The sequence below is a fragment of the Aythya fuligula genome, chromosome 10, assembly GCF_009819795.1.
Source record: "Aythya fuligula isolate bAytFul2 chromosome 10, bAytFul2.pri, whole genome shotgun sequence".
NCBI lineage: Eukaryota > Metazoa > Chordata > Aves > Anseriformes > Anatidae > Aythya > Aythya fuligula.
The window spans coordinates 5,431,301-5,443,347 of record NC_045568.1 but is presented as its reverse complement, the minus strand read 5'-3'; the positions used below and the strand labels follow the sequence as shown (position 1 = coordinate 5,443,347).

General features: G+C 37.4%; 1 protein-coding gene across 1 annotated transcript in view; it reads left to right on the top strand.

The window, feature by feature from the left end:
- SLC6A11 (solute carrier family 6 member 11) overlaps nt 1–12,047 on the top strand; it is a 97,033-nt gene that overhangs the window by 41,908 nt on the left and 43,078 nt on the right. Inside the window, exon 7 of the mRNA XM_032194089.1 lies at nt 155–289. Within this exon, the coding sequence (XP_032049980.1) occupies nt 155–289 (135 nt within the window). The remainder of the gene's footprint in view (nt 1–154; nt 290–12,047) is intronic.

The window sequence follows — 12,047 nt, the reverse complement described above, 5'->3', positions numbered from 1 at the left end:
CCCTTTCCCTCCAGAAAATGATTTAATTGTGCTGTTTTTTGTTGTTATTGTTGTTGTTTTTTGTTTGTTTGTTTTAATGTTATAGCAAAATAAAGGATGCTCTTTATTGCACTTGTAAGAAAATATTTTTCTAATGATTACTTCTTCTTGCTAGGTTGTATATGTAACAGCCACGTTTCCCTATATCATGCTGATGATTCTTCTGATTCGAGGAGTAACATTGCCGGGTGCTTCTGAGGGGATAAAATTCTACTTGTACCCTGACCTTTCTCGACTCTCTGACCCACAGGTAGGATCATGGTCCATGTGTTTATTTTCCTCCCTGACTGTGAAAAACTGCAAGAGTTTCTTGATTTTAAATTCTGAACGTCGATGATTGCTGGATAGTTGTTTATTGTTAGAGATCTGGAATTGTGGATAGGGCTTTAAAACCATCACTAGTTACAGTTGTTGGAACATATTATTCTTTTAGTAGAGAAATACCCTGGCTGATAAATCAGAATTTTCAGAAGTGCTCTGTTGCAGTGCTTCTTCTGCCACTTTGGGGCAAGAGCATTGCTACTGGTTTCAAAGAGAACAATTTTAACGAAGCCTTATGCATTTTAGAGTTGTACCTTTCTGTCCTCATTACAAATCAAAATTTTAATGAAGAGTAGTATAGAAATTAGTCATTCAGGTGATCATAGCCTTTGAAGTGGAAGTCTTCATTTTTTTAGTTACTTTCAGAGTAGAGTTGAACATGGAAATACTGGGTTGATTTTTTTTCAGTGACAGATTAGTACAATAAAATAGTTATTATATATCATTCATCTGATATTAAAGAGGGAAAATGACACAAACTCTGTAAGAGCTCTCTATAAGAGCTTTTGAAGTTGCAAATAGCATTTTGTTTATCTAGTTTGACAATGTAAAAGACATTAGACAGTGTTATTCCTAACCCTGTTATAATATTAAATGGATCCTGAGATGGAGGTAAAAGAGAAAGTGTGGGAATATTTGTCAAAATTATTATTATTTTTTTAAGTACGCAATTTTGGTTACTGAAAATGTGTTAGCAGAAGTGCTTTTTTGCAGATGATGATACAGGAGACCCTTCAGGTTATTTCTCTGAAGCTTCTAAAACAATTGTTTCATGTAAAGGTCACCTTTAACAATTAATATTTCTAAAAACAAATGAAAAAAAGGATTAGAAAGAAAAGATGTATTTAGAATACAGAAAATTTCAGGTGCAAATTTTATCGTGTTGGCACTTTTGGGCTCCATGGTGTTTCCACCATTTTATGCCAGCATAGATGAGAGGTAAAAAGGGCTGTGGAAATGGAGTTAGATCCCCAGTTATGTGCCATGGCTTTGCAACAGATTAATAGCCTTAATCTTGCTTAGAGGTGTCTACAGTGCACCTGTGAAATTAGCACAGTAACAGGAAAAAAACACGGTAGGATTCTCTGACATGCTCCCATTTATTTTTTGCAACATAAAATAGGCTCAGGCTCTAGTAAATTCAGCAAGGCAGGTTTCAGATTCAACAAAGCAATTTCAGATGAACCCAATATGTTTTAACTCAGCAGAGACAAGAAATGTGACTGTCATACATGCACCTGAGAGCATGGATGGCATACTTTATGTTCGATTTTAACTAGGGCTTCACTCTGCAGTGTCAAGGTGCTGAAGTGCTGAGTACTCTTTTCTTGTACTGCACCAAGATGGTTCGCCCACCTCTGAAGTCCGTCAACTTAATGAGAGCAGGAGGTGGTCCTGCTGCTTAAATGTCACTTCCTTCATTTGTCCACTGTTGTGTGTGAGGCCTTTAAACAGGATTTTGCTATGTATGTGGATTTTTCACATGCTACTGTCACCCTTACTTCTGTTCTTCAATGAAGGAGGGCATGCAAGCTTAAGCTACGTTATTGTCGGGTTGTAAGGGGTTTTTATATGCCTATTTACTATACTATTTCCATTTGTAAAGAAATACATTGTTGCCATGACAATTTCCAAAGCATGTAGTATTATTTCAAAGGAGGCTGTGAAGTACAAAGCTCTTAAGACACGTGTGGGTATATCTGTTGGTCCCACACATACAGCTCAGCTGATACCAGAACATCTTTTGGGAAGGCTTAATATTTTGCTTTAACAAGCCAACTCTTTTCCTCCATCTCAATGTGTCTTTGCCCAATGCATTTCCATACTTACAGCATTCAGTATTTTAAAGATTCAGCTCATTTTTGTGGAAAAGAAGCTGAAATAGAATGGGCCACAATAGGGGTTATGAACAATAATAGATAATAATAGAGATTGCTTATTTGTAGTATGGGTGGTGAAATGTTTTTAGAGCATTATTTTTATGTTGAAAAAAAAAAAAACTTTCACTGAAGTTGAAATGTTTTGTTGAGACTAATCAATTCTGGCAGAATATTTGAAGAAAGATTTCTGACCTATATGTAGGACCTATAGTCACTTTGCAACAAATAGGAAAAGTTTCACTTCTCAATCTTTAAAATAAAACCGAAAAAAAAAAAAAGGCACAAATCAATTTATTAAAAAAAAAAAAAAAAAAAAGTCAAAATGGAATTGCTTCAGCTTTATTGCAACCTTTAATAGTAAAATAGTGATAATGTAACTATACACACACATTTCCATTTTATGGAAAAGTAGAACGTGCTAAAGTTCAAAACCATGAATTTTTGTATCAAAACCATTCCACAAACCTCTTCTGAATTTGTTCTAAAGGTTTTTGCAAAGGAGCAAGTAGAAGTCATCTGAAATAACCTTGATATTTGTGCTTCCAGTTTTCATCTCCACTCTTGTTTGTTTGGATTTGCTCCACAATATCAAAGCAATAATGCATGTGTACTACCAGAAGTTGTTTTCCTCTTTAGTTGGAGGTCTGTTTAAATAACGTTCCAAGAAGACTCTGTGTGTCTGTATTAAGATAGCAGTATTTGATCCACGGTGCCAAATATGTTTACTGTGGATTAAATAAATTAAATTTCTCTTCAAGGCTCACTTTAGTTTGAAGTTCTTGAATCTTTTGTCTTTGTGTAATTTGCATTCCATGGTTCATTTTAGCTTTCTAAGCAGCTATTCATCTGTCTTTTCAGTTCCTTTTAGAACACAGCACTTGAAAGCTCTATTTCATTTTTATATTCTGTCTTTTCAGTAGACTAGATCCTCTTGGTCTGAAAATGCCATCTTTTGTCCTACGTGTCTGTAGGGCTCATACCAAACACTTTTCATTATAATTGTGGAGTACTATATTCTAGCTTCAGTAATGCTTTGTTTCACCAGCAGTGAGGTCTCTGTAGCTCCATGTTCAAACTGGCTTGAAATATGTCCCTCCACCTCTGATCTGGAAGATATAGTTGCTGTTCATAGCTTAAATATGGGGTCTTTCCTGAGCTACAACTCACACAAAAGAAGTGTTTTGCAAAGTTAACAGGATTGTTATGCATTTTGTGTGCAAGTCTGACTCAGAATATCGTTCTGGTTGTCTCTCTCAACAGATTCAAGTCACTTAATATGTAATAGTGCTTATGTGTGTGGTATTTACTGCTGAGTGATTACTTTTTTTTTTTTTTGAGAAAAGATTTGATTCCCAATAATGGGATTTTCCTAACACTTATGCACGGAAGAGATTTAAAACTCTTTGTTAGGGAGTAGCAGACATAAGTTTGATGGATCAGGATATAACTATATTGTAAATTTAATCCCTCCTGCAGCAGTGGATTCTTAAAATGAGGAAGGGAATAAAAATAAAGCCTTCTTGTTTATTTTGTGCTTGTATGCTAATAACTGGCTGAGTTACTGCTTTATATTTAAAACAAACAAAACAGCAGATATTGTTTTAATTGAAATATTCTTTATATCTTTTGTAGGTATGAGCATGCCAACATATATAGGGTTGCGGTCTTCTCTGAATAGTCAGTGCTTACCAAAATCTTGAACAAATCTAATTGCCCTGGCTTTTGGGACTGGATTGCACACCAGAATGCATTTCCATGTGGAAGGAATGCCAGTTGTACTTTATCTCTGATATAAGCTCACATGATAAGCATGATAAATGAATGACAGAGCAAATTACATAAAAGGCACAGGAAAATCTGAGCCATCATGGTTAGGATTGATTTTAAATTTCTCTGATCTTTTATTTGCAGTAGAAAAGTGTGAATGTTGCAGTAAAATTTCTGATGGCAGAAGTATTTCCACAATGCGCCTCTAGTAGCTGTGTGAGTTCAGCTGTTAGGTAGCTGTGACTGTATTCTTGCATGCCCCTCTACTTTCTGATGTCTGCGTCTTCTCTGAAAGACAGAGACAAAAGATAAAAATAGGTGATTTTTTTTAAAAAAAAAGTTGTCTTCAGAGAGGACCTCTAGTACTTTGGTTGTGTCCTTGTTCCAGTTACACTTAATTTCGTCATGACAGGAGACCAAGTTATGGGGAAAAATGATATTGTATGGGGAATTAGGATTAGAAAGAAAGGAAGAGGACAGTGACATGTTAGAATAAAAGAAATAGTTTGACAAGTTTGCCTGCAATAAAAACACTGACTTAAAAAAAAGTCTAACATTCAGCATGATTTTATCTTTAATTTTTTAATTGATATATTCTTTTTTGAAATAATTTTTGAAATTATTTATCTTTAAATAAATCTAAGTAGTCTAAAATAAGTTTTCCCTCCCCCCCCAATGGTCTTATACATCTAATGAACAATTCCACATTACTTTCCACCTCATAAACCCCAAGAAATAAATTGTTATCAAGTGTGTAATGACAGAATAACAAGGCTTGGATGAGACCTCCCGAGGCTGCCTAGGCCAGTGCTGTGCCCAAAGCAGGGAAAATCTGATAAGGTTACTCAGGGTATGGTCTGGGTGAGTTTTGAACTCAGTGGACAGAAATTTCACAACTTATTCCAGTGTTTGACCACCTTCTTGGTGACTTTTTTTCTTTTAATCAGAATTTTCTTTTAAACATAATTTTCCATGTTTCAACTTAATGCCTAGTGCCTGTTGTCCTGCGTCTGTGCTCTTACTCGGTTTCTCAAGAGTTTGACTCTTGTCTGGTTTTCTTCCATGCAGCAAGGGAACAGAGCAACCAGATTTCTTAGTTTTATCTTTCTGAGTCTGGGCAAATCCAGTTTTTGTCATCTGTAATGTTCTCCAATTCCCTTAACTATGTTGCTGGCCATCCACTGAACTTGTTCTTCTACTAGGAAGTTGTTACAGTACTCCACATTGTCACGAGTGCCAAATAGAGGGGATGCATCACTTCCCTCAGCCTGTTGTATAGACTTTTGCTAATACAGGACAGGATGCAATTGAATTTGTTGGATGAAGGCACCCTGCTGACTCATGTCTGACCTGTTCTTCTTCAGGAGCCCAGTTTTTGAGCCAGTTTGTGCCCAGTCTATGTGGCTGCATGGGGTGATTTTGTCCCAGGTGAAGGACTTTGCATTTGCTTTTTTGTATTTCATGAGGCTGATCTCACCTATTTTTCCAGATTTTTGATATCTCTCTGAATCCAGCCTTCCCTGCCAGGCCATAGATCACTCTCCCCAGTTTAACATCATCCACCAATCTGCTGAAAGAGCACTCTATCCTGTCACCCACACTGTTAACAAGACAAAATGTTAAATAGCATTATCTCCTGCACTGGTCACTCACTGGCATCACTAATAACAGCCAACCAGTTGCACTTTGCATCATGATTCTTTGATCTGGCAGTCCAGCCAGTTATCCAATCAATTTGAAAAAGACTTCCAAGAGGACTTTTTCCATAACTTTCCTTGGCACTGAGGTTTGGTTGACTGGATTGTACTTCACTGGATCTTCTTTCCTGCCCTCTTGAAAGTGAGTAAAAAGCTTGTATTTTTCCAGGCATCAAGAACTTCCTCCAATTGTTATGACCTTTCAAAGATAAGAGAAAGCATCCTTGCGATGATGCCCTTTGTACTTTCGGATGCATCTTGTTGAGTTCTATGGACCTTGTATGTCCACTTTCTCACTCTAGAATAAACACCGTAGTCATGCTGGTATTTTATTTTTTAGGGAAATATCTCTAGCTGATATTAGAGCAAATAGCTACAGCTGTTATATGCATATGTTATATGTTCATAAGCATGCAAAATGGTCTAAAATATTCTAGTGTACCACAACATGAATGCATAGGACCTCTTGGACCTGTAGGAGCAAGTCCAGATGAAACCACAAAGCTGGAGCACCTCTCATGCGAAGCCAGGCTGAGGGAGTTGGGGTTGTTCAGCATGGAGAAGACTCTGGCAAGCCCTTACAGCGGCCTTCTGGTACCGAAAGAGGGCTGCAGGAAAGTTGGGGAGGGACTCCTTGGCAGGGGCTGTAGGGACAGGACAAGGGGTAACAGTTTGAAACTAAGAGAGGCTGGATTTAGATCAGATATAAGAAATTCTTCCTCAGAGGGCGGTGAGGCCCTGGCCCAGGCTGCCCAGAGGAGCTGTGGCTGCCCCATCCCTGGCAGTGCCCAAGGCCAGGCTGGATGGGGCTGGGGGCAGCCTGGGCTGGGGGCAGGGGTCCCTGCCCTTGGCAGTGGGTTGGGACTGGGTGTGCTTTAAGGTTCCTTCCAACCCAAGCTGTTCTATGATTCTATTATAGCAATGAACCAGAAAAAATAAATAAATAAACAAACACCTTTAAACTAGATAAGGCTCATAGCACAAAGACAACTCTTTCTTACGTTGCCCTCTGTCTCATAAACTTCTTTGTTAACCTGTATTTTCCTATGTGGCCATTTTCATGCTCTGTGTTTATAGAGAAAAAATAATGTTTTAGTATATTCGATATAAGTTGTAGAGAAAATGCATTTTTTCAGTAGGAATGCACTTAGAATAAATAAAATATTATTTTTGCCCCCCAAATTGCAGTTTGCATAGGTTTCTTTTCCTAGCTATTAATTTTTGAGTGTATAATTGCAACTATAGTTTTTTTTTAAATATGCAAATCACCAAAAATGTTAACAACTCCTATATTTAATTAATCTAATTAGACTACACACAAAATGCGAGTGAGAGAGCTCTGAGAATACTATCTAGGTGTATAGGTAATGTTTCATTAATTTCTGTTCTATTCAGCCTGGAAAAATACTTAAGAACTTACCTTTCCATAACTTTTGATTTCCATTGTTTAAAAATGCAGAATTTGAAGCAGTGAGAGCTGCAGCAGTAATGCCAGTCTGATTCTTTACCACGATCTCTCTTTAGCAGAAATAAAAATAACCCCGATTAATTCCCCGCTAATTCGTGCAGCCTTGCAACTCTAACAATCGCATCGCCATCTTGAGGCCAAATGAAGCCTATGTTTTCAAAGGCAGAATTAAAACAACTCAGCCTTAAAAGCGGGGGCAACTGTTTCACCTAAACAGAGGTCTAAGGCTGCTTTTTTTTTTTTTTTTTTTTTTTTTTTTTTTTAATGTTTGTTTTTAAACAAAACTGTAGAAGAAATAGTGATTTCATTTTCGTGTACTTTCATGCTCTGAAAACCAAGGAACCTGTATGGACTGCTGAGCAGTGGATTTCAGAACTGCATTGTAGCTGTGTAAGCATACTAATATTTAGAACTGAAACAAAAAATTTCATTTTGTTGGCACTGAAATTATGTCTAACTAATGGGTAAGTTCTTGATGCTTTTATCTGTTTGAAGTGTGACAAGTGAAAGTGAGAAACCTGCAATCTAGTAAAAAATATGCTTGACACAATACGTTCAGTAGAGTGTGGTCAGCCTAGTTTTAAGAATGGTACTTAGAAAAAAAGGTTCACAGACAGATCACCTGTCCTAAATGTTCCCAGCCTTTTAAACCACTAAGTCTAGTAATAGCTTCAGCCATTTGCTGTGTTTTTCATTGTTACAGGGGGCTTGTGCAGCTTTATTTTTTTTTTTTTTCCTCTCTCCTCAGAGAGATAGCTGGGAAGAAATGGTAGTAAGGAGAAGAGGAGGATGTCCAGTTCCTATCACAGTCATGACATTCTCTTAACAACTATGGGATTTACTTTATTTTCCTGCCACTTTCTTCCCATCCTCTGGTTTGCTTCATTAGGCATTCACTTTCTGAACGTGGTAGTTATGATACGCACAGCTGTGAGCTGTAGTAAATGTAAAAAAGAGGAATGAAATTCCGGAAGTTTGTGCAAGCCTATAGGTATGAAAATCCTTAGATAAATTTACTATGTATACAACTCCAACCCTGATGTGTGTTTTTGAGCAAACAACCTTTGTTTATTTGATATGAAATTTAAATTTCAAACCAATCTTTTTATGAAAGGAAAAAATAAAAAGATATTGCTGCAGTTGTGAGGCTTTCATGTTCCTGTTAAGTAATAAACACCTGCCCCAAGTTTTTAAATTGAAACTTTAAGAAGAATTGATTCTTCTCAACCAAAGTCTGCTGTTTGCACATTATAAATTTAATTACAAATAAATTAGATTTTAAAATGTAACATAAGCAGAGGACATAAGCTGTTATGATGTTCAGAAACATTTTGTCCTACAATGCAGTTTATAATCTGTGTAATGAAAAACTATTTCATTTTACTATGTTCTTTGGCCTTTGCCTACAAATTATTTATGTGGTTTTAAAGAATAGCAAGACTAACAAATCGCTATAATGCAGCATTCTTGCTGAAAGAACAGAGATGTTTAGCTAAGCCATAAATCACTCCTGGGAGTCTATTCCCAGTTGCTCCAAAGAAGCGCTAAAGGCAAGCCTGGGAGCACGTTTCATTTCCCCTGACGAAAGACATGTCTTGCAGTCCATCTGCACTGCAGCAATTGGGCACATACATTTCAAAATGCACAGGGAGAATACACTCAGGGTCTTCTCCTTTGACAAAATAATTGCCCTCTGCAGGGCATATGGAACAGCTTGTTATTCACACACAAGTCACTACATTGTGCAAAGATGGCAGATATATCGAAGTATGTGGTGGGAAAGGCAAAATCTAACTTGGATAAATCATTGCTAACTGTTGGTGTAAATAAGTGACTGGGATCTAGCTTCATGCCTCAATATAAAGCTCTGTTTTTTCAACAGCGTAATATTGTGACTATAATTTTGTGTGTAACAAATGGGGTTTCAGAAGTCCAGCTATGGCTTTGCAGAGTTATTTCAAGCTCTGAGCAACCAGTTTGTCTCCTTCCCCCCCACAGTTCTTCCTTGTGTTTCTTGCTGTTGCTCCAGAAGCAACAGCAAGCTGAGCAGGCAACAGCAGGTTTTGGCAGTTTGGAGAGACTTGTTGAAAGAATGGGGTCATTTTGTAATTTCCCTAGGGCCTCTAGGCCACCTGGAACCTCTCCCAGCTATCCCTGCAGCCCCTTACCAACCTTGGCAGGGGAGACATCATCCGTCTTTCAGGGAAGCTCAAACTGCACTTTTATATTAGACCTCATGGCTAGTGGGATACGCCACTGGAGGGAGACAGGATCCACACGTTAGCTCGCTCAGTGTGTTATCGTAACAGAAATTTTCAGTTTATGATGATGGCACCCAAAAAAAAAACTAGATAAACCCAAAGAGCTATTTTGCACTTAAGTTAATGTACATTCTCAGGAACACTGAAAGAACTGCTAATGCTATCAATGAGTGCAGCCTGGCAGCTGCTCTGGAAGTCAAGTCCCACAGCAAGAGAAAAGCTATTGGTCAAATTTAATTTGTTACAGGAGAACTTAAAAATTGGTACAAAAATATGGAATGAGGTATGGATGGTAATAAGGGAATTGTAACAAGGGACCTTGTGCACAGTGATGATAATCTGTAAGGGAAGCAAATAAAGATTTTTGCACCATCTCTGGGTATATGATGCCATATAAAGAGAGGCACTAGAAATATTCAACTATTCAAAAAATTGCAACAGGATTTTTGGTTAATCCTTGAAGACACGTTCCAGAAGAATGAGTGGAAAAGGAGAAAAAAACCACTGTATCAGTGGAATGACTTTCAACTTGCAGAAAAAATGTCATTTACTGATTTAAAAAAAAAAAAAAAAAGTGCCCTTAAACATTATTCTTTCAAGACAAGTACAATGTGTACTTTCTCATCCCCTATACATTTCTGAGATTCTTTTTTATCTCCATCCTAGAACAGGAAAAAAAGTTGAACTCTCAGCACAATCCAACAAAGAAAAGGCTGGGCAAGGTCCTGCAGGCCTGAGAAATAGTAATGGCTGACATGTATTGCGTGCACCCACAAACTGTCACTGCAGAGGCACCATGCTCTAAGGGTTGACCATGACCCTGGAAAGGTCTGTAACTAAGGTTTACACTATAAGGAGCTGGGTTTCACATGCATTTTTCCTCAGCAGTGTCCTAGCTGAGATTGGTACTGTGGTTCACCTCTGCAGGTATTCTCTGAATTAATAGAAATACAAAGTGGGGTGGAAGGCAGAAAGGAAAGAACAGAAAAGATACCTTTCCCCAGGTTAGTACCTAATGGTTGGGGACCGCGCTGAGCTGTGGTGCTCTGTATGGCCATGGCTACATGTGCATCCTACAACTAGATATGTTTTGCTGCTGCTCTTCCCTCTTCCTACCGTGCTTTTCCATGAGCACGTAGTTTGCATGACACTTGTGCTTACATGTGCAGTTTATTTGCAAGGGCATTGCAGGAAAGATGAAAAGAAGTGGCAGAGAAAAGGCAAAGAGAGGGAAGGTGAGAGACAGCCGATGCCAGCTGCTGGCACGTTGCCTGAGTGCATGTGGGAAAATGAGCTGCTTCTCCAATTGTGATTGTCACCAGCTGCCAGGCAGCTCACAGCAAGGGTCCAGATCCAGGAGAGCAAATTGGAAAAATGAGGAGATGTGTACGTTTGCAGCTGTGGCTTTCTGATGCTCTCTACTCCAAATATCTATGCAAAATTTCTGATTATTCTTTCCTTACAGATAAAGCAATTCCTCTTTGTATTAGTATTGTTTTCATGTAGGCCATTGAAGCAGTGTTTGTTGTCAACTATAAAGTAGTATATGACTAAGTATTGCATAATTGCTTCTTCCCTATGCATTTTAAAGTGTTTATATACGTATATAAATAAAATGCTGTTTTTTATATAATAAAATATAAAATAAAATATATCACATAAATTTCCCATGAAGATAAATGACAGGATGGGATGGTCAGCATGTCTTCTTGAAGTTAGTATGACTTCAGACTGTTGTGACGCATTTCATAACTTGGAGACACTCTTCAAATTATTTTCTATGAAGTAAGTCTCTTAAGACATACATTTATTCCCGTGTTAAATGACAGAACATTTTATAGTATAGGAAGTCCTGCAAAGCTCACTAATATTTTTAAACAGATCTTCGTTAACTGTGTGTGTGTATCTTGCTGTATGTTACCATATTTTCCCATATGGGTGTTTTTAGTCATCTGCTTTAAACAGGGAGGCTCAGATAAACTGTGAATTCTGTGGCCATTTGCACTAAAATGCTGGCTGCAAATATATTGTATTCCTTCAGAAGAACAGAGGCAATGATGTGTTTTATTACTCGAGTGCCAACCAAACACTACTACTACAGTTTAGGACTGTAAATAAGGACAGGAAAGAAAGCATTTGCTTATCACAGAGGCAATAAATGCATTGTGTAAATTTGTTACAAACTTGGCAGGAAATCATCAGATGTTGATGCAGTTTGGGATAAAAGTTCACCGATCTTTCATTTGTTTGTTTATTTTCAACCCATGTGAACCTTTCAGAGAACATTTGAATCAAAAAAGCACAGCTGAGTTTATCTGGAATGAGAGACAGAACCTGGTTCCTGGTGATTTTGTACTTCAGCCTGTGTTCACATATTGGTAACTTGGCAGAGTAAATCACAAAATATTTCACACAGACCAGAACTTTAAGGAGAGTTTTTACTTTAAAGAAGTATTTTCATTAAGTCTTTTTGCTCTCATTACATTTTGAAATAAAATCTTGTTTAGGAATTAAAAATCATATTCTTTATTTAAAATAGAGAAATAATATTTGAATTCTCAAAATAAACTTTCAAACTTTGACCAGATTCTTTTAATATTTGACATAATGTACA